We start from the raw sequence: 20,861 nt of genomic DNA on the forward strand, positions 1-20,861 counted from the left end.
TCTCTCTGTTTCTTTATCTATAAAATGGAGATAATAATATCTACTTCACAGGAATAGTATAAATTTAAATAAATTAATATTTTTCCAGTACTTAGAAATAGTACCTGTTACAAAGTAAATACCAAATAAATATCTGTTAAATAAAACTAACAGATTACAGATAACTGTTAGTTCTAAAAGTTGTTATTAAAAACATCTCCCTAGCTAGCCACCAAAAAAATAATAAAATAAAATAACATCACCAAGGGCAGCCAGCCCCTTTGCAGATTTCTGGGCCTTTTTAAAGACTCTGACCAAGGTAATACAGATCTGAAAACCTGAAATCTGAAATGCTCCAAAATCTGAAACTTTTTGAGCACAGATATGGTGCTCAAAGGAAATGCTCGTTAGAACATTTAGAATTAGGGATGCTTAACCGGCAAGTATATATAAATGCAAATATTGCAAAATTCAAAAAAAAATTCAAAATCTGAAACACGTCTGGTCTCAAGCATTTCAGATAAAGGATACTCAAATTTCCCTAGTAACTAGAGTTTCTAGAATACTAGTTTGTAGAGTGACACTGGTATTCCAGTTAAATGAGGAAGATCTATTGTTTCCAAGGTTTTTGTTTCTTTCTTTTTTTTTTTTTTCTTTTTAAGAAGCAGCATCCTTTCTTCTAACAAAATCTTATGGGGAAGCAAAACATGCAAAAGAATAAAAAGAAATTATTCTGGTGGATGTGGCAGAGGCAAGCAGAGCATTGTAGGGTCCTGCTGTTTAATTCCCCTTCTGCCGCAAGGTGCCATCAAGAAACGATGGAATTTGAAGAACATTATCTGAAAACAACCACTGCAGAGGATGCCAAGAATCTCCCACTACATCTTTGGGGAAATGGGTAGGCCTCCCTTCAGTGGTGTTTATGGAGCAGAGAAAAGAAATTCATTAATACCTACAAATATCTTATAAATATTATTATAAATACATGATGATCTATGTAGGCTTTGTTTCTAAGCATAAAAACAAATCAAAAAGTGGGTAACACATAGAAATGCGATATGTATACATTCTATCAGTCATTTAAAACTATGGAAACAATCTAAGTTCTGGTTTCAGTTTTCCCTCATAGTCCTCTTAAATTCTTTGGTATTTTCCTGCCTGTTTTCTCCTGTTTCCTCTTTCTTTCCTTTGCCTTTAGACAATGGCAGTTTCTAATATAGCTTCTCTGTAATATGGTAATAAGACTAAGAAGCAAACTCTGGCCTAAGAATAGCTCTAAGTTAAAATATCTTTGATTCAATGAGTACACTATGGAACTGACAAATCTGACCATGCACATTTTTGTTATAAAATATTCTGTCCTAGGAAATGAATCCTAAGAATTATAAAGTTTTCATATTATCACTCACTCATTATAAGAAAGGATGGTAATCCTCTTCCTCATTGGAAAACTCAGTGCCTCAACCATTAAGAGTTGAAGAAATCTCACCTATAGTGGCTTTGTCAGTTTCTATCTCTGCCAATAAATCTCCTTCACTTAGCTTCTCACCCACTTTTTTTTCCCATCTCTGAACTGTGCCCATGGTCATGGTGGGAGAGAGGGCAGGAAGAACTACCTGTAGAAACAAATACATATTATTGCTTAGTACTATAAAGCCTTGGACACAATAGCACTCAGGCAAGATTATTCAGTTATTACGGATTTCATTTGCTGTCTTCTTAGTCTTTTGTATCTAATTAGCAATAGCATTATGCTGAGAGAAAAATAATTTTAATCGAAGATGTTTCTGGAAGGGGAAAAATAAGTAAAACAAGCCTTCGAAAAAATTTTTAAATGCTTTTCTTGATCAGAATTTGCCATCTTCATCTGCTTTTTAAGAATTAGGGGAGCCAATAATCTTTGTACTGTATCTTAAAGAAAAATTAAGGCACAACCTTAATACCTACACACAAAGTCACAGACATAAAATGGAGATAAAGTAGATAAATAAATGTAAAGAGATAGAAGTTGTTGAACAGGATAAAATATGTGATCTGAACACCAGGTAAAACTTCATCATAAGTGACTGTTCCTAACAGATGATAAGGTGTAACATTTACAAAGAAAATGATTTCTATATAAAAATTTCTACAAAGTTAAGGAAAAGCTCTATTCTTAATCCTTTAGAAAAAGGATGACTTTTTAAAATCTACTTCCAACATCTAAAACACAGAAATCTAGGGCTGGCCAGTTAGCTCAGTTGGTTAAGCACAGTATTATAACACCAAGGTAAAGGTTTCAGATCCCCACACCCGCCAGCCACCAAAACAATAAAAATTAATAAAACACAGAAATCTACATAATATAACCTTAATATCTACTAAACTGATTTAGTTTTTCTTTTTCTTTTTTTTCCAATTTAGTTTCTTAAAAACTAACTTAGTAGAATCAACAGTGAATACATTCACTGCCTTCAGCTTTGATGCAACGCTATCACATATGTCTATTCTTTTTTTTTCTTTTTTTTTTTGTCTTTTTTCGTGTCCGGCAACGGATCGCAACCCTCAGTGTCGCGCCCTCACCGGACCGGGACCGGCAACGGGATCGCAACTCTTGGTGTTGCGTCTGCACCTCGCTCAGCCAGTGAGCGGGAACCGGTCTGTATGTGGGATCCGAACCCTCGGCGGGAGCGCTGCCACGCTCCCAAGCGGCGCACTGTAGCAGTGCGCCACCGGGCCGGCCCCACATATGTCTATTCTACAGTTATTCTTTATTGTCAGTTTTCTCATTTATTAATTCTATTGGACTACTTCACCAACTCTTAGAAAATAGACTATCACATCTCAAAGGAAAACACCAATTGGAGACTTTCATTCAACAGCACTTGAGGCCTACTATAAACTCTATCTGTACAGGGAGTAGATATAAGTAAAAATCATCCTCAAAATCTATTACATAATGTTCTCGAACGAGAAATGCCAAGCATTATCTTGTGTACTACACCGAGGCTGAGAAAGCTTAAAGAAACTGTCCACACACTGGTCAGCCACCAAAAAAAGAAAAAAGGATGTCCAAGTTCACATACCTGGAAATAACTAGGAATAGAAGTTGTCAATTTTCAACTTTAAATCTCTGTATACTCCCAAATGACAAGAGCTAACCACATTTAATGCCAGTTTCCAGGATGTGATAGCCATTTATGAAAAATAATGAACAAGTAATAGATCACCTAGAGCAAACACTCAAAGGATGAGCCTCACCTGCATATGAGGGGGATACGAGCTACCAGGAGCCTGAGCTGAAGATGTAAGAGGCGAAGCTGGGGCTGGGGCTGGGGCTGGGGCTGGAGTTGGAGTTGGAGCTGCTTGTGGTGCTGCTGAGGAATCCAATGTATAGTTTTTAAAGGCCTCAATATCCTCAGGCCTAAGGAAAAGAAAGAATGCATAAATATAAGGGGGTTATAGAACAGATTCAGCTCCCATGGAAGGAGTCTTCAAAAGTCTTTAACTCCTAATTTCTCAATTCTGGGTTAAAATATGACACTAAACACGTAAGTTCTTCAAATTACAAGAGTATTGCTCACTTTTCAACTGTGATACAGATGATTGCTCCAACTGGAACATCTCTAGTACCTTCAGCAACAAGTATTTTTGCCATATAACACTCCTCCAGACTCTCAAATCCAACGGTGGCTTTATCAGTTTCAACCTTTTAATACAAAAAGCAGTAGCTTAGGTTTGTTCTGCCAGTATGTAGTTTATTAGCTTGTGCCTAGAATAGTACAGTTCAAGTCATGTAAAGCTAAAGCCACTACCATAGATATGAAAGAAGAAATTATTTTAAAACATCTTGGCTAAAAATCAGTTTGTCCAGCTGCTGACAACTTATCTAACCAATTTTCTTCAATATCAAGTTGTGATAAATGTTTCTTAAGCAAAGGGGATAAACTACACATCCAGAAAGCTAATGCAAAGCCAGTCCCTTCGAACTCATCTCCATATGTTAAAGCAACTTACCTCTGCAATTAGGTCACCCTCACTGATTCTTTCCCCTTCTTTTTTTTCCCAACGAGCTATGGTTCCTGCCTGCATTGTGGGGGAAAGAGAAGGCAATGGAACCTGTTGGAGAAAAAGGAAAAACACTAAATTTAAGAAGGGCTACCTAATTCCAGTCTGGTTTAAGTTTTCATTCAATTCGATCTCATGCATAATTTCTTGAGACCCATTACACACTGGGCACTAGGAATCCAAAGGCAGTCCCTGCCCACCAGAAGTTCATGATTCCACTGACAGGCTTCCTCCTCCACAGTCCTGTAGGTCTGAAAAAGCATGAACCTCAGCAGACGTTTCGCATACAGCCCCAGGCGTGGAGCTCTTCTTTCAATGGACTAGATCACGAGAGGGAAGCTCAGGAGGTACAATAAAGCTGGGCATTGGACAACGGGCGACGGCAGTAGGGGACTCCTCTGAGGGAGGATCCCGAAGCCACTAAGTCTGCCCTGAAGGACAACGGGCTCCCGAGAAGGACGAGTCGGAGGCTCACCTTCTGGTGCGGGGGGAGACTGTAACAGCGGTGGCTGGGCGATCCCAAAAGCTGCAGCAGTAAGCGGTTCCGCGGCGTGGCCCCAGCGCGGGGGCTCCAGCCGCACAGCGTCCGGACCCCGCCATACCCTGTGGTCGCACTGCTGCAACGAGCCGCAGCCTGCCCAGACCGCGGGGTCATGCACGGCGCTCCCGGTCCCTCCCGCAAGGCCGTCCACTGAGCCCTCAGTCCTGCCCTTGGGGCTGCATTCCGTGCCTGTCGCACACAAACGCGCCACATAGTGCCACCGACCCCCACACCCTAAAACCAACACCGTCTCCGGTGTGACCTCTCCAAGAGAAGCGCGGCGTTGCCGTCAGCCACGGCGTGCAGCCGCACGTTGTCGTAAAACGGGAACCGAAGATTCCCTCCACCCCCTCCCCAGGCCAGAAATGTGCGGCGCCTACGCTTTTCCTCTCCGGAGACTCGGGGCAAGCGGGACCCTGAGCTGGTAGGGGCGGCTATTTTGGAGCCACGGGTGCAGGTGCGTTCCAGCGAAGATAAAGCAGGTGCAAGTTTGGGAGAAATAAAAGATGAAGAGGAGTGGAAGATGGTGAGGTCCTAGGATAGTCATCCCAAAGGGTAGGACAGGACCAAAGAGACGTGAAAGGCACGGCCGAAAGGGAGGGACCTAAGAAGGCGGAGAGAGCCGGGCGAGTAGTGGCAGAGTGGGCTGAGAGGCTGGGGTGAGGGGAGTGGCCAAGTTCTGAGAAAAATCTGGGAAGTGAGCCCAGGGACTGGCTGGACACAGGGAGCCTTAAGCCAAGGGGCGGGGTCTTGGAGCTCTGCGGTGGAGAAAGGAACCGGCCGCGCGCAGGCTACGTGGGTCACAAAGATTCAATTTCAGATTTGGAGCTGAAGTGGACGGGAAGCTGGAGTGAACAGGTTTTCCAGCAAAATGATGCGATGGGCGGCCGAGAGGAAGATACATTCCCGCATTCAAATGTACTGTAGCGGATTGAGCATAATCCCTCTCTGAAGATACAGGTTTGCAGAACAGCTTTATGTTGCCCCTCATTTACCATGGAATCCCTTTAAATAGCCTAAAGCTTTGTTGTGTTTGAAATATTTCGTACGGAAGCTAAACTAAGCCTGTGAGGGCAGGAATCTTGTCAGTATTGTTCGTTGTATCCGCAGAGTTTAGTACCCGGTAAATAGTGGGGGATGAATGAAAGTCATTTGAATTGATGAACAAAAGTCCTCTACACAATTTGTTAGGTACACTTCTATTTTAGGGTTATCATCTTATAATTGGAAAATGTCATCATTTCTGAGCTGAAGGTGACATTAGATTAGGAGGAAGCATGTGCTGATTTATATCATCTAGTCCCAGTCAGAGAACACTAAGAACACAAGAAATTGGAAGAAAAAAAATTAAGCCAACGTTTGAAAACATATTCAACCTTGATAATAATTAATTTGGAAAATAAACAGCCAAGAGATGCTAGTTCATACCTCTTAAATTGAAAATGTTTAAGCAGGCACACTGCCTAACACAATACGTAGGCAATATAATTGAGAAATATAAAATTTCCAGATTAAGTGAAAAAGCATATTTGAAATGAGTAGGGCAATTGTATTGTTGCAGTTATGTAAAACTTGACTTATAACAATTAGAAGAAGCAATGGAAAAATAATGGTGATTAGTGAAAGGGCTTATACTGTAACTTTATTAAAAGGTTTTTATTTTTATTTTTTGGCGGGCTGGGTGGTACAGGGATCCGAATCTTGACTTTGGTGTTATAATACAGCGCTTTATCCTACTGAACTAACTGGCCAGCCCTTAAAAGTTTTTAACTATTTTGAGTTGGTTACAATATCTTGCTATTTTCACTGCATTTGAATTTAACAACTGGATCTCAATTAACGTTTGTTCTGCTGTTAACTGAAGTAGGCTTCCTTAAACCTTGTTTTGCATTTTTCAAAGAATAGTGACTTTGCATTTTGAATATACTTTTGACTTAGGTGTAGCTAAATTATAGGAAAGCACAACTGAGTCTAGGGGTGGCAAATTTACCCCAGAGGTAGGTTAGGAATTCTTAACTTTGTCAAATTAGTCTGGAGAGAACAAGCCTTCCTCCCCTAAACAGATTGAGTAAGACATTAAGAAGGGAGACTCAAGAGTCAAAGGTTTGAAGTAGAGAGGCTTGTAGAATGGCGATATTTTCTTGAGACCCATTACACACTGGGCACTAGGAATCCAAAGGCAGTCCCTGCCCACCAGAAGTTCATGATTCCACTGACAGGCTTCCTCCTCCACAGTCCTGTAGGTCTGAAAAAGCATGAACCTCAGCAGACGTTTCGCATACAGCCCCAGGCGTGGAGCTCTTCTTTCAATGGACTAGATCACGAGAGGGAAGCTCAGGAGGTACAATAAAGCTGGGCATTGGACAACGGGCGACGGCAGTAGGGGACTCCTCTGAGGGAGGATCCCGAAGCCACTAAGTCTGCCCTGAAGGACAACGGGCTCCCGAGAAGGACGAGTCGGAGGCTCACCTTCTGGTGCGGGGGGAGACTGTAACAGCGGTGGCTGGGCGATCCCAAAAGCTGCAGCAGTAAGCGGTTCCGCGGCGTGGCCCCAGCGCGGGGGCTCCAGCCGCACAGCGTCCGGACCCCGCCATACCCTGTGGTCGCACTGCTGCAACGAGCCGCAGCCTGCCCAGACCGCGGGGTCATGCACGGCGCTCCCGGTCCCTCCCGCAAGGCCGTCCACTGAGCCCTCAGTCCTGCCCTTGGGGCTGCATTCCGTGCCTGTCGCACACAAACGCGCCACATAGTGCCACCGACCCCCACACCCTAAAACCAACACCGTCATGACAATCTCATGTACCACAGGTAATGAACTTCATCATTACCTGTGGTACATGAGATTAATGAGCTAAAGGGGAAAAAAATTATCTCATGCTTTCCCCTAAATTCAACTTCAGCTTTCTATGGAGGCACTGAGGCCATGCAGCTCCTTTTCCAAAAGAGACAGAGAGGTAAAAGACAAGGTAGAAGACATAGAAAATTTTCTCTGGTTTAATTTTCTCTGAAAAGTTAAATTCCAGATAACAGTAAGACTGTTTGCTGAAAGAAAACTGACAAGAAATAACTGATTTAAGAGACAAATATTCAAGATAAATTGTACTGGAAATACAATAATGAATTTTGGCCTGATAACCCTCATGCTGTCTTATAGCAAGGCATTAAAATTCATGCAACAGAGAACTTGGTGACATTAGGACTTTTTCTCCAGACTTCTTGGGGAAAAAACTGAGAATATACTATTTTCTTCTGTTTGCTTTCATTATGAATTATTCTTGCTTTTGGCTGATTTTCCCAAACTTTCCCAGTCACTTCTGATGAAAAATCATTCTTCAGTACGAGACCCAGTAAACTTACATGAAAGACATCTGGTAAGTAAACTCCTTCTATCTGCTAAAGGAACAATCAACTGGGTTACATACAACTACCTCCGTAACTAAAATAGCAGGTAGAATTGGAACAGGAATTAGTTGTCATTAGTATACTTGTAATAAAATAAAGCTTGTTCTGAAACCACAAGGGGTGGTAAGAAGAGACTATAAAAGCTACTGGGCTCTCTAGAAAATGGACACAGTATATAGAATGTGAGAATATACAAAACTCACACTCCAGTTATAAAAATAGACATGGTTCTCAGACAAAAAGCAAATGAGTACAAAGGAATTCTCCAAACATGAACTATTTTTAAAAGACACATCTGTATAAAACAACAAGATGTCATCTCAGAGCTCCAAAGAGTAGTCTTGTTGAAATCACTGAAAAGGGGAGATGAACTGGCAACAGACAGGTCAAGAACCCAGAACTGATCTGTCCTTCTCTTTTGTTTGGCAGTGTACATCGGTGGTCACAGGTAGACTGCTTTTAGGAATATATATACACATACATACATACATATATATATATATATATATAAAATGGCTGATTGGTTGATGGTGCTTGGTGGATGAATGAGAAACCCAGGTTGTTAATTTCTGAAGGTTGAACTCCTAGCTTCTACACTTGACAATGTTGTACATGAGAAATGATTCTAGGTTTTTTCACCCAGAATCAGCCCTGCCATTCACAACTCATGCTCCATGCCCCATGGTGTCTGTTGTACCCTAAAGGATCAGTCTAGAGTAAATATATAATAGTAAATTACTCTGGCCTCGACATGAGAAGGGACAAACCAGTAATTCATGCTCAGTTCTCATAAGTCACAAAGAAATACTGAAATTAATGGTCCCTCTCCTTTTAATTGCAAAGGAGATGCCATGAGTTAAAGAAAGTCATGAGACAAAGTCAAGAAGATATGGGTAGCAGCACCTTTCCATACCCGCCTGGATTTTTAAGGAGCATTTCACTCTTTACTCCTTTCACACACAAAGTTCATCAATTTGAAGGAAAATAAATGGCTCTAAAGTTAAAGAGTCCCCAGAGAAAACTAGCAGTACATAAAATATGCCCTTCGTGAGCTAAAGGACAAGCTACAGAACCAGTTAAGACCAGAAGAGGCAGCCCAAGGTCCGTCTTAATTATGGTTTTAGCACAGTATAGCACAATATGGGCAACCCTTTTTCCATCCAATCAACAGTTCAGCACCATCCATGTGTAGTTCAAATTACTGAAGAGTGGGCTTTCATCTTTGGTACCACCTCATGAGTTATTCTTGGTTTACAATAGCTGCAAAGAAGCAGAAAAGCTGGTACCTTTGCCTTGTTTGTGAGTATGAATACTGGGACTCTGATTGCTGCAACTATTGAGGCCAATTAAAACAATACTGTAACACACAGGAATGATGCATCCAATTCCCCAGTTCCAGATAATAGCAGCATGCCTCTACAGGAACGGGATCATCCATCCCCATTGGTTAAGGCCTTCGGTTTGTTGTCCTCAGAGTTGAAGAAAACGCTGCATTCCCACGGACAAGGAACTTCAGATGAACCCATGGTCTACATTTGGACACAGATTTTAAGTACCAGATATGCCAGGCACAGAAACAGGACTAGCCTGTGGCCATCACACTTGAAGAAGCTTCTGTTGTGGCAGCATGAACTAGAAACTTCTTGGTGTATACTGGTTTTAGTACCCTTTCCTGAGTGAAGCAGCCAGGGAGTGACCAGATTCCACATGCCCACAATCTAATAATCAGCATTAATTCTCTCCATGGTCTTCTTCCACCCAGGCTACAATTTTCCCTTCCCATCCAGGGATGGCATCATCATCATGGAAAACCTAGAGAAACAAACAAACAAAAAAAAAACACAATAAAAAATAGAGAGTAAGGTAGGGAATGTCAGTAAAGTGCTGCTGATTATAAAAATAAGACCTCAAACATAAAGGATAAGAAAGTGTAGAAGAAACACTTGAGGTAGAGTCTGTGTCCCTTTGGTTTTGTCCCTAAAGTTGCAACTGGTATTTTATATATTTTTTTCTTAGTTCCACATCTATGAAATGGCAAAAACATCCCTAATGCTGCTTTGCTCATACTGATTTATAAGAATTAATAAATGACTAATCACAGAGTACTATGGGCTTAGGAGAAAGCAGGTGTGTAAGCATTAAAAAAAACAAGAAAGGGGAAGTTTTTGGTACCAGGCATTATAAAGAAAGGGTTGGAAAGAAGGTCAATCTTAATGTATTTCTCCGATTCAGCTCTTTTCATTCATTAATTCAATTCGTTTCCTAAGCCACTAAATAAAACAGTTATTAAAACATTTCAGTGAGGAAATCTTTACAAAATCAAACATTAGCTTTTTCAACTTTTTTCATTCTGCAACCACAATGAAGGCACTTGTAATATATCATAACCCAGAAACTCTCTTCACTGCCACCTCCCAAAAAAAGAATATTTGGTAAGTAGATTTATAAAAGAGAAGCTTAAGCTAAAGAAGTACTCAAGAAGTTAGGAATAAGTATAATGACTATCCAGAAGTTCCTTGTTTTCATTATGAGAAGCAACCACCATATAATACACAGTTCCATATATACATGCCTGTTTATTTCGCTCTACGTAGGAAGCAAGAAGTTTCCTAAGATTTGGCTACAAACAGAAAAGGCCTTTTACTTCATTGTCTCAAGGTTCTTTATTTTACCTAACAAAATAAAACTTTTTCCTGTTAAAAAAAATTCTATACAAGTTCCTGGTCATTGATTAAGTCCTAGAGCTAAAGAAGCTATCAACATCTTGAGCTGTTCTATTACCATTTTAGTCTAGAGTAAGCAGACCATGGTCTGAGGCTCTGGTAAACTCCTCTGACCTGGTTAGGGAACTCAGACTTCTGGGTACTAGCTCTTGAATGGGGGGCTTTGGGGTTCAGGAATAACCGACAATACCAGTCAGAGTCCTCATGAATTCTGTACCTCCTCTTTGACAGTGCCAAACTCAGGATCCAGTGCTTTGAAATGATACCGGTGATTCCCTTCCCGATCAATAGCTTCTTTAAAATCCTTTAGTGTCACCTCCCCCAAACTGCAACAAAAGGAGAGAGCACTAAAACAGACTGTTAATCAATAGATTGGAAAGATAAGATGTTAGCTTTAAACCCAGGTCCCTGCCAAAGTCAACAGGCAGAAATAGCAGGGCTTTGTTAGGTCACTGCTCCTGATAACTCTGATTACTCTAAAACAGCAGAGGTCTGGCAACTGTCACCACTAGGAAATGAAAATGACATTACATATGGTGTGATCTGAGAATTTAGAATAGATTTATTGCTTCAGCAGCGGCCAAATCACTTCTCTGGAAATAAGACAAGGTGTCTGAAATCAAATTTGTTGAACAACCATAAATATGTCTAAGTTCTCTTGATTTTCTTCTGTGCTACAATATTCCAGTTCTCTAGGCTGGTAGAAATAAATCAAGTGTCACCATCTTTATCCTTCTGTCTTTAGGAAGCTGGCTCCTAACCCAGACCAAATAAGCAGACTCTCTAGGAAAGGAAAATCCTATAACCTCTCTCTTATATTTAAGAGTTTAAATATCTTTATTTATTTAATAAATATCTATTTGTTTAAACTATTTAATAACCTCTCATATTTAAGAGTTTAAATATCTTTATTTTAAAACCATTCCCCTTAGGAGGATGGATATTGAGTTTTTGGCAGTCTTTTAACATAAATTCTCAATAGGGATTAGTTGCAGTCATTGAAAAGTAATAAAGATCAATGAGTACTAGTCTTGGAGTGCCAGGCTGCAATCCATGGCTATCAGCAGGAGCTATTTGGAACACTTAAAAAATGATTTTTCCAAACTTAGAGTATGTTTGCATAGTTATCAGGATTGGAAGTACTATTATTGTACCTGTACCTAGCAGTACATCATGACCTGTCTCTTGTAATGGCACTGGTTAGTGGCAAAGACAGAACAAGGATCTGTATCTCCTGAGCTCTTCTCACTCTACCGTACTGCTTCTCAAACACCTTTAAGCGTTCATATGAGCAGTGACTAATGGTTCTGCCTTCCTTTCCTTTTTTACAGAGAAATAATGATCCCAGAATCTCACCTCTTTGGTATGTTAACCATGAAGGGCGTAAGTGACCGATCAGTGAAATAGAGCACTTTAGTGCAGGCGCTGCTGACAGCTGGAGAGCTCTGTGAGTGAGGCAACTCTGCAATCAGAGAGACTTTGTGGTTAGAATGTTCAATTTGCTTGAAACCACCCCTCATTTCCAGTTCTTAAAAATGTCCCAGGAGAATGAAGCTGCCAGAGGTCACAGAACAGCTCTCACCCCCTTGCCTAACACCATGTTCAGAGGGTATTATCCACAGGAAGTCACCACTAGGACCACGAGGACAAGAGGTGCTCCAGACATGGACACTGTCACTGTCACAAGGACTCATCCCAGGTATTTCTAACAGGGGAATAGTGACTGATTTGATAGGCATTGTTGCTAAAGACCAAAAGAGGACAGAGAAGCCCAGCAGTATTTCAGCTGAGGCAGAGCAGACACACAGCAGGAGATGCAGACCTTGCCAACATTTAGATTTTGGAGGTCGGTACTATAGAATACTCAATGTTGTTCATGAAAAGAAAATAAGAACAAGAACAAGAGAAAAGTAATGTTAGAATCTCAGATCCCAAGGGGCCTATGCTTCCAGTCTAAAAGGTACAAGACCTACCTTAACTCTTAGCTACCTAGGATTTATTTGTGTTGGTCCCATGGTCTTTAACTCAGGTTTCTTGATCCACATCTTGTCTCTATCCTTTAAAAAAGTACTTTTGGAAAAATGTAATTAATGAGTACTTATAATTATGACTTAAAGAGAATAGGAGAAAAGACCAATCAGAAACTTGGTATCAAGGTAAAATAAAATATGTTAGGAAGTGCTCCATCCTCTTCTATTTTCTGGAAGAGTGTGTGTAGAATTGGCATTATTTCTTCCTTAAGTGCACCCATCTGGTCCTGGAGTTTTCTTAAAGGATTTCAAATTACAAATTCAATTCTTTAATAACTATAAAACTGTTCAGCATATCTATTTCTTCTTGAGTAAGTTTTCAAAGTTTTTATCTTTCAAGGAATGTGTCCATTTCATCAAAGTTGTCAAATTTACATGCATAAAGTTGTTTGTAACAAACAGTTCCTTGTTATGCTCTTAATGTCTTCAAAATATACGGTGATGTCTCCCTTTTGTTTTTAATATTGGTAACCTATGCGTTCTCTTTTTTTCTTGGTCATTCTGCTACAGGTTTATAAATCTTGTTAAACTTTTCAAAGAAACAATTTTTGGTTTGATTTTTTCCCAATTTTCTGTTTTCGATGTCATTGATTTCCATTCTTATATTTATTCCTTCCTTTTGCTTGCTTTGTATTTAGTTTGCTCCTCTTTTTCATGCTTCTTAAGGTGGAAACTTAGATAATGAGATTACTGATTGGAGATCTTTCCTCTTTTGTCATATATGTATTTAATGCTATGAATTTCCTTCTAAGCCCTGCTTTTGCTGCTTCCCTAAACTTTTATAAATTATGTGTTTTCATATTGTATTTAATACAAAATCATTTGCAATTACCTTTATGAACTCCTTTTTGACCTGTAGGATATTTAGAAATATGTTGCTCAATTTCCAATATTTGGGGATTTTGAAGATATTTTTCTGTTATTGATCTCTAGTTTAATTACAAAATGGTCAGAAAACACTCTGTGTGATTTCAATTCTTTCCAATTTGTTTTATTTTATGGCCAAAATATAGACTATCTTGGGCCGGCCCAGTGGCGCACTGCTACAGTGTGCCACTTGCGAGTGCGGCGACGCTCCTGCCAAGGGTTTGGATCCCACATACAGACCGGCCGCTCACTGGCTGAGCGAGGTACGGGCGCAACACCGAGGGTTGCGATCCCGGTGCCGGTCCCGGTCCGGTACGGGCGCGACACTGAGGGTTGCGATCTGTTGCCGGTCACGAAAAAAGACAAAAAGGAAAAAAAAAAAAAAATATATATATATATAGACTATCTTGGGCCGGCCCGGTGGCGCACTAGATAGTGCGCCGCTTGGGAAGCGCAGCGGCGCTCCCGTCCGAGGGTTCGGATCCCACATACAGACCGGTTCCCGCTCACTGGCTGAGCGAGGTACGGGCGCAACACCGAGGGTTGCGATCCCGGTGCCGGTCCCGGTCCGGTACGGGCGCGACACTGAGGGTTGCGATCTGTTGCCGGTCACGAAAAAAGACAAAAAGGAAAAAAAAAAAAAAATATATATATATATAGACTATCTTGGGCCGGCCCGGTGGCGCACTAGATAGTGCGCCGCTTGGGAAGCGCAGCGGCGCTCCCGTCCGAGGGTTCGGATCCCACATACAGACCGGTTCCCGCTCACTGGCTGAGCGAGGTACGGGCGCAACACCGAGGGTTGCGATCCCGGTGCCGGTCCCGGTCCGGTACGGGCGCGACACTGAGGGTTGCGATCTGTTGCCGGTCACGAAAAAAGACAAAAAGGAAAAAAAAAAAAAAATATATATATATATAGACTATCTTGGGCCGGCCCGGTGGCGCACTAGATAGTGCGCCGCTTGGGAAGCGCAGCGGCGCTCCCGTCCGAGGGTTCGGATCCCACATACAGACCGGTTCCCGCTCACTGGCTGAGCGAGGTACGGGCGCAACACCGAGGGTTGCGATCCCGGTGCCGGTCCCGGTCCGGTACGGGCGCGACACTGAGGGTTGCGATCTGTTGCCGGTCACGAAAAAAGACAAAAAGGAAAAAAAAAAAAAAATATATATATATATAGACTATCTTGGGCCGGCCCGGTGGCGCACTAGATAGTGCGCCGCTTGGGAAGCGCAGCGGCGCTCCCGTCCGAGGGTTCGGATCCCACATACAGACCGGTTCCCGCTCACTGGCTGAGCGAGGTACGGGCGCAACACCGAGGGTTGCGATCCCGGTGCCGGTCCCGGTCCGGTACGGGCGCGACACTGAGGGTTGCGATCTGTTGCCGGTCACGAAAAAAGACAAAAAGGAAAAAAAAAAAAAAAAAAAAAAAAAAAAAAAAAAAAAAAAAAACTAGGCTGCCTCCTAGTTAATATGATACTGAAAATAATTTTATAAGTATTAAAGTGCTATATAATAAAATAAAAAACTGATTGTTAAAAAAACTACCATTTTCTTAGTTGTTTTCTATTTGTTCCATATGTTTTTTGTTCCTTTTTCTTTTATTGTCTGTTTTTCCTTAACTTTGGATTGAGTATTTTACATTCTTTTTACCCTTTTTTTTTTTTGGTATTGTCTTTGAAGTGTGTTTTAGATTTTCAGTATGGACACATTATTTCAACATGTAATCAATATTTTTAACAGTGAGATATTTTACATTCTTTTATTTATTTATTTATGGTATTGGATTGAGTATGTTTTTTCTTTTCTTTATTTTATTTTATTTTTTTTTGGTGGCTGGCCAGTACAGGTGTCTGAATCCTTGACGCTGGTGTTATCAACACCATGCCCTAACTAAGTGAGCTAACCAGCCAGCCTGATTCCTTTTTATCTCTATTATTGACTTATTACTTAATTTGAAAAAATTTTATTTTAGTGATTGTTCTTACATTTACAATATACATCTTTAATTAGTCACAGTCTACTTTCAAATAATAATATACCAATTCAACTGTAGTGTAAGAAACTTACAACGGTACAGTCCCAATTCCTCCCTCCCAATCTTTGTACTATTATTGTCATACATTTTGCTTTTACATATGGCATAAACCCACAATACATCAATACTATTTTTGCTTTAAACAGTCTATTATCTTTTGGACAATTAAAAATAAGAAGAAATATTTTATATTTACCTTTACTTTAACCATTTCCTTCTGTTAGATCACAGTTTCTTTATCATATTCCTTCTGCCTGAAAAAATTCTTTTAACATTACATGCACCAGTCTGCTTGTAATAAATTCTCTCAGTTTTTATCTGAAAAAAGATATGTTCTTGCTATGGTTGAGATGTGGTTTGTCTCTGCAAAAACTCATGTTGAAATTTGATTCCCAATGTGGCAGTGTTGGGAGGTGGGGCCTAGTGGGAGGTGTTTGGCTTATCAGGGCAGATCCCTCATGAATAGATTAATGCAGGAGTGAGTAAATTTTCACTCTCCCAGGAATGGATTACTTCCTATGAGAGCAGGTTATTAAAGAGTCTGGCTTCCTTGGCTTCTCTCTCTTGGCATATGATCTCTTTGCACACACCCACTCCCCTTCCATTTTACAACATGAGTGGAAGCAGCCTGAGGCCCTCACCAAATGCAGCTATCCAATCTTGGACTTTCCAGTCACCAGAATCATGAGCTAAATAAAACCTTTTTTCTTTACAAGTCACCCAGTCTCAGGTATTCTGTTATAGCAACACACAACAGACTAAGACTTAGCTATAAAATTCTAAGTTTATGGGCTTTTCTTTTTTCCTTTCAGTACTTTAAAAATGTCCCCCACTGTTTTATGGCTTCCATAGTTTTTGATGAGAATTCTGCTGTGATTCTTATCTTGTTCCTCTGTAGGTAACATTTTTTTCCCTCTGGTTGCCTTCAAGATTTTCTTTTTGCCTGTGATTTTCACAAACTGGAATATTTTGTGGTTGCTATTGTCATTCATCTCTCTTGAGGTTCTCTGAGCTTCTTGCATGTGTAGTCTGCTATTTTTGGAAAATGTTTGGCCATTGTCTCTTTAAATATTTCTTCTCTCCTGTTCTTACTCTTTTCCTTCAAGGATTCCAATTGCACATATTTTAGTCTGTTTGATATTGTCTCCCACAGCTACTGATGTCCTGGTTTTGTTTGTTTTTTTCCTGTTCCCTATTCTTTTCCTCTTTGTGTTGAAGTTTGGGTAATTTCTATTATCCTATCTTCATGTTTGCTGACTCCTTCCTCAGCTGTATTGTGTCTACTGAAGAGCCTGTTGAAAGAACTTTTCCTTCCTTCCTCCCTCCCTTCCTCTCTCACTTCCTTCCTCTTTCTCTTTCTTTCTCCTTCCTTCCTCCCTCCCTTCCTTTTTCTTTCTTTCTTCTTCTTTCTTTCAGTATTTTTACTTCTAGCATTTCCATTTGACTCTTCCTTATAACCATCTTTGCTGTACATCATGTGTAGTATCAACATTTTCACTACAGCCTTTAACATATTAATCAGTTATTTTAAATTCCTTGTCTGATGGTTTCAACATCCTGTCATATCTAAGTTTGATCCTGTTGACTGCTTGGGCTCTTGACTATGGATTTTTTTTTTCTTTTGTAAGTATCTTATAATTTGGACGGGGGGCAGGAAGGGAGGGTGGGTGGCTGGCCAGTATGGGGATCTCAATCCTTGACCTTGTTATAATTTCTTATTGAATGCCAGACATCATGTGTTAAGATAATAGAGTTTTTTCTTTTGTAAGTATCTTATAATTTGGACGGGGGGCAGGAAGGGAGGGTGGGTGGCTGGCCAGTATGGGGATCTGAATCCTTGACCTTGTTATAATTTCTTATTGAATGCCAGACATCATGTGTTAAGATAATAGAGACTGAGGAAAAATATTTGTCTGGAAATGGGCACACTGCTTGTTCTGCTAGGGCATTAGTGTAGATAGTTGAGTTAATCTAGTTAGGAGATGAGTTAGGATTGGGATTTTTGTTAAGTTTCCTTCAGTGTACCACCATTTTCAGATTCCTCTAGAGTTATACTTAGGTGGATGGCTGGTTTACTGGAGGGTTTTTCCTCACTGTTCCTGCCTCACCCTCAGGTACAGACTTTCCTTGTGTGCCTGTGCCTCAGAGTCAGTCTCTCTATGCCTGTACTCCTCCCTCAGAAGCAGACTGCTGTTGTTTATTACACAGTGCTTGCTCACCTGGTGGTGGGGGATGAGGAGGACTTCTTTGTTGTCCTGATCCAGCCCCATTCTTGAAGGTGGGGTCTTCTCAGTGATCTTGCCCTTCCCCCAGTGGTAGGAAATTTCTGATGATCTGAGCCCAAGATAGTTTCCTACACCTCTGTCAAGGTACAGAGTTCCTTTTTTATTTTCCCTTCCTCCTAGCTGTAATTTAGAGTCTTCACCTTTGCTCAGAGTAGGAAGAGAGAGGGAAAGAAGATCTGCTCTCCTTCCCCAGTGACTTAAGGCTTTTGTTACATAAAGAATACTCTAGATGGAGCTTGATGCTTTCCTTGCAGTGGCAACTGCTTTCCTTCTCTGAGTCTTTACCTGTGAGGGAGGTTTTCTTTACACTATGTCCCCACAACCAGTTTTTTTCATGAGCACACACTGGAGGTCCGTGGAAAAGTATCTGCAAGTGGATGCAATCTCCTCTTGTGTGTATGGTTTTCAGGCTTCCTGTAGAGTGTGTGCTCAGCCTTTAGCAATCCATTAAAAATCTTAGCTGAATTCTTTTTATCTATTTGTATGATGGCCTCATCTTCCTTCCACATTCTGACACAACTGGGCAAATGTTTGCATCCTCTCTCTCTTTGAAGGCACCTCTTTATATTTCACTAGTTGATTGCCCTATGATCTCATCTCTCTGATGGGCTCAAGAAAGTTATGATTTTTTTAGATTATCCAACGTTTTCTTGCTGTTAGGGTAGAAGCAAGGCTCTTTCCAGCTTTCAATGTCCTAGGCAGAAGCCAGAACTATATTACTTTTTTTAGCCCACTTTTTTTATAATTGAGGTAAGACTCATATAACTTAAAATGTACCATTTTAACCATTTTAAAATGTATAGTTCAGTGGAATTCAGAACATTCACAATGTTGTGCAAACAATCACCACTATCTAGTTCTAGAACACTGTCATCATCCCAAAGGGAAACCTGTACCCATTTTCCCATTCCTCCCTCCCTCCTGACCCTGACATCTATTTAATCTACTCTGTCATTATCAATTTGCCTATAATGGACATTTCATATAAATGAACTCATACAATATATGCTCTTTTATGTCTTGTATCTTTCACTTAGCATAATGTTTTCAAGGTTCATCCCCATTGTAGCATGTATCAGTACTTCGTTCTTCTTTATAGCTCAATAATATTCCATTGTATGCATATATCAGAATTTATTTACCCATTCATCAGTTGATGGACATTTAGGTAATTCTATCCTTTGGCTATTGTGAATATTGCTGCTATGAATATGTATGAAGTTTGTTTTTTTTTTTTTTAACACATTTTCAATTATTTTGGGTATATACCAAGAAGTGGAATTGCTGGGCCATATGGTAATTCTATATCTAACTTTTTGAGGAATTGCCAAACTGTTTTCCACAGCAGCTGTACCATTTTACATTCCTGTAGCAATGTATAAGGGTTCTAATTTCTCCACATCCTCACCAACATTTGTTATTTCCCATTTTTTTGGAACCATCCAGTAGGTGTGAAGTGGTATCTCACTGTGGTCTTGATTTGCATTTCCTTAATGACTAAAGGTTTTGAGCATCTTTTCAAGTTTATTGGCCATTTGCTTATCTTCTTTGGAAAAATGTTTATTCAAGTCCTTTGCCCATTTTTTATTAAATTGTTTGTCTTTTTGTTGTTGAGTTTTAAGAGTTCTTTATATATTCTGGATCCTCAACACTTTTCAGATAAATGATTTGCAAATTTTTGTCCTGTGGGTTGTCTTTTTACTTTCTTGATAGTGTCCTTTTATGCACAAAAGTTTTTAATCTTAATGAAGTTCAATTTTTCTGTTCTTTTGTTGCTCATGTTTTTGATGTCATATTAAGGAATCCATTGCCAAATACACAGTCATAAATATTTCTCTATTTTCTTCTAAGAGTTTTATAGTTTCAGCTCTTGTTTGTTTGTTTGTTTGTTTATTTAGGCAGCTGGCTGGTATGGGGATATGAACCCTTGAACTTCATGTTATAACACCACACTCTAACCAACTGAGCTAACCAGCCAGCCCTCAGCTCTTCTATTTAGGTCATCAATCCATTCTGAGTTAATTTTTGTATATGGTTTGAGGTAGAGGTCCCACTTCACATGGATATCCTGTTGTCCTAGCACCATCATTGAAGAGACTGTTCCCTGGTCAAATGACTGTATGTATATGGGTTTTTATTTGAACTCTGAATTCTATTCTACTAATCTACTTTATTACATTTTAAGACTGAAATAATCATTGTTGTTTTCCCTTAAGAATAAATAGCAAGAGAAAAATGGGCTCAGAGGGTAGATTACTCTTTCAGAAAATTTGGTTATGATGAAAAGGAAAAAGAAAGTGCAAAGCCAGAGGGAAATGAAAGGAAGGTATTTTGAGACTACTAACATTTGCCTTGCATCTCCCATATGTCCCACACTATACTAGATGATTTCCATATGATATTGCACTTAGTGTTCAAATCCTTCAAGATTATCTCTGTCTCATAAACAGAGATAAACAAGGAAACAAGGAAACTAAGATTCAGTGACAATAGGGCCGGCCCGTGGCTCACTCGGTAGAGTGCGGTGCTGATAACACCAAGGCCACGGGTTCGGATCCTATATAGGGATGGCCGGTTTGCTCACTGGCTGAGCGTGGTGCTGACAACACCAAGCCAAGGGTTGAGATCCCCTTACCCGTCATCTTTTAAAAAAAAAAAAAATGATAGAACTGCAAGGAGAAATTCCACTATTATACTTTGAAACTATATCACCCCTTTCTCAAAAGTAGATAAACTCAGCAGGCAGAAAATCAGAAAGGACATAGCCAAACTCAACAGGATCATCAACCAATGGGATATAATTGACACCTATAGACTGCTTCCTCCAAAAACAGCAGAATACAAATTCTTCTCAAGCTCACATGGAACATTCACCAAGATAGGCCACATTCTGGGCCATAAAAGACAGGTTAAAATTTTTTGAAAGTTAGAAATTATTCAATATCAGCACC

The 20,861-nt window shown here is 40.2% G+C and overlaps 2 protein-coding genes and 1 long non-coding RNA gene across 5 annotated transcripts in view; 1 reads left to right on the top strand and 2 right to left on the bottom strand.

The window, feature by feature from the left end:
* Positions 1–4,780, bottom strand: part of DLAT (dihydrolipoamide S-acetyltransferase) — a 41,573-nt gene extending 36,793 nt beyond the window's left edge. The window contains exons 1-5 of the mRNA XM_008577601.1: positions 4,502–4,780; positions 3,976–4,077; positions 3,543–3,667; positions 3,220–3,382; positions 1,469–1,595 (exon numbers count right to left, since the gene is read on the bottom strand). Of these exons, the coding sequence (XP_008575823.1) occupies positions 1,469–1,595; positions 3,220–3,382; positions 3,543–3,667; positions 3,976–4,077; positions 4,502–4,780 (796 nt within the window). The remainder of the gene's footprint in view (positions 1–1,468; positions 1,596–3,219; positions 3,383–3,542; positions 3,668–3,975; positions 4,078–4,501) is intronic.
* Positions 4,781–4,942: 162 nt separating this feature from the next.
* LOC103594397 overlaps positions 4,943–20,861 on the top strand; it is a 19,013-nt gene continuing 3,094 nt past the window's right edge. Inside the window, exons 1-3 of the long non-coding RNA XR_550852.1 lie at positions 4,943–5,024; positions 5,388–5,527; positions 12,024–12,391. This is a non-coding gene — a long non-coding RNA (uncharacterized LOC103594397). The remainder of the gene's footprint in view (positions 5,025–5,387; positions 5,528–12,023; positions 12,392–20,861) is intronic.
* The window catches only part of LOC103594395 (dixin), a 70,092-nt gene continuing 56,765 nt past the window's right edge, over positions 7,535–20,861 (bottom strand). For all 3 annotated transcript variants that reach the window (XM_008577604.1, XM_008577603.1, XM_008577606.1), the window contains 3 exons: positions 12,049–12,154; positions 10,910–11,018; positions 7,535–9,781 (listed from right to left, as the gene is read on the bottom strand). In XM_008577604.1, the coding sequence (XP_008575826.1) occupies positions 9,701–9,781; positions 10,910–11,018; positions 12,049–12,154 (296 nt within the window). In that variant the 3' untranslated portion in view covers positions 7,535–9,700. The remainder of the gene's footprint in view (positions 9,782–10,909; positions 11,019–12,048; positions 12,155–20,861) is intronic.

This window comes from Galeopterus variegatus, unplaced genomic scaffold (genome assembly GCF_000696425.1).
Source record: "Galeopterus variegatus unplaced genomic scaffold, G_variegatus-3.0.2 Scaffold1551, whole genome shotgun sequence".
Lineage (NCBI taxonomy): Eukaryota > Metazoa > Chordata > Mammalia > Dermoptera > Cynocephalidae > Galeopterus > Galeopterus variegatus.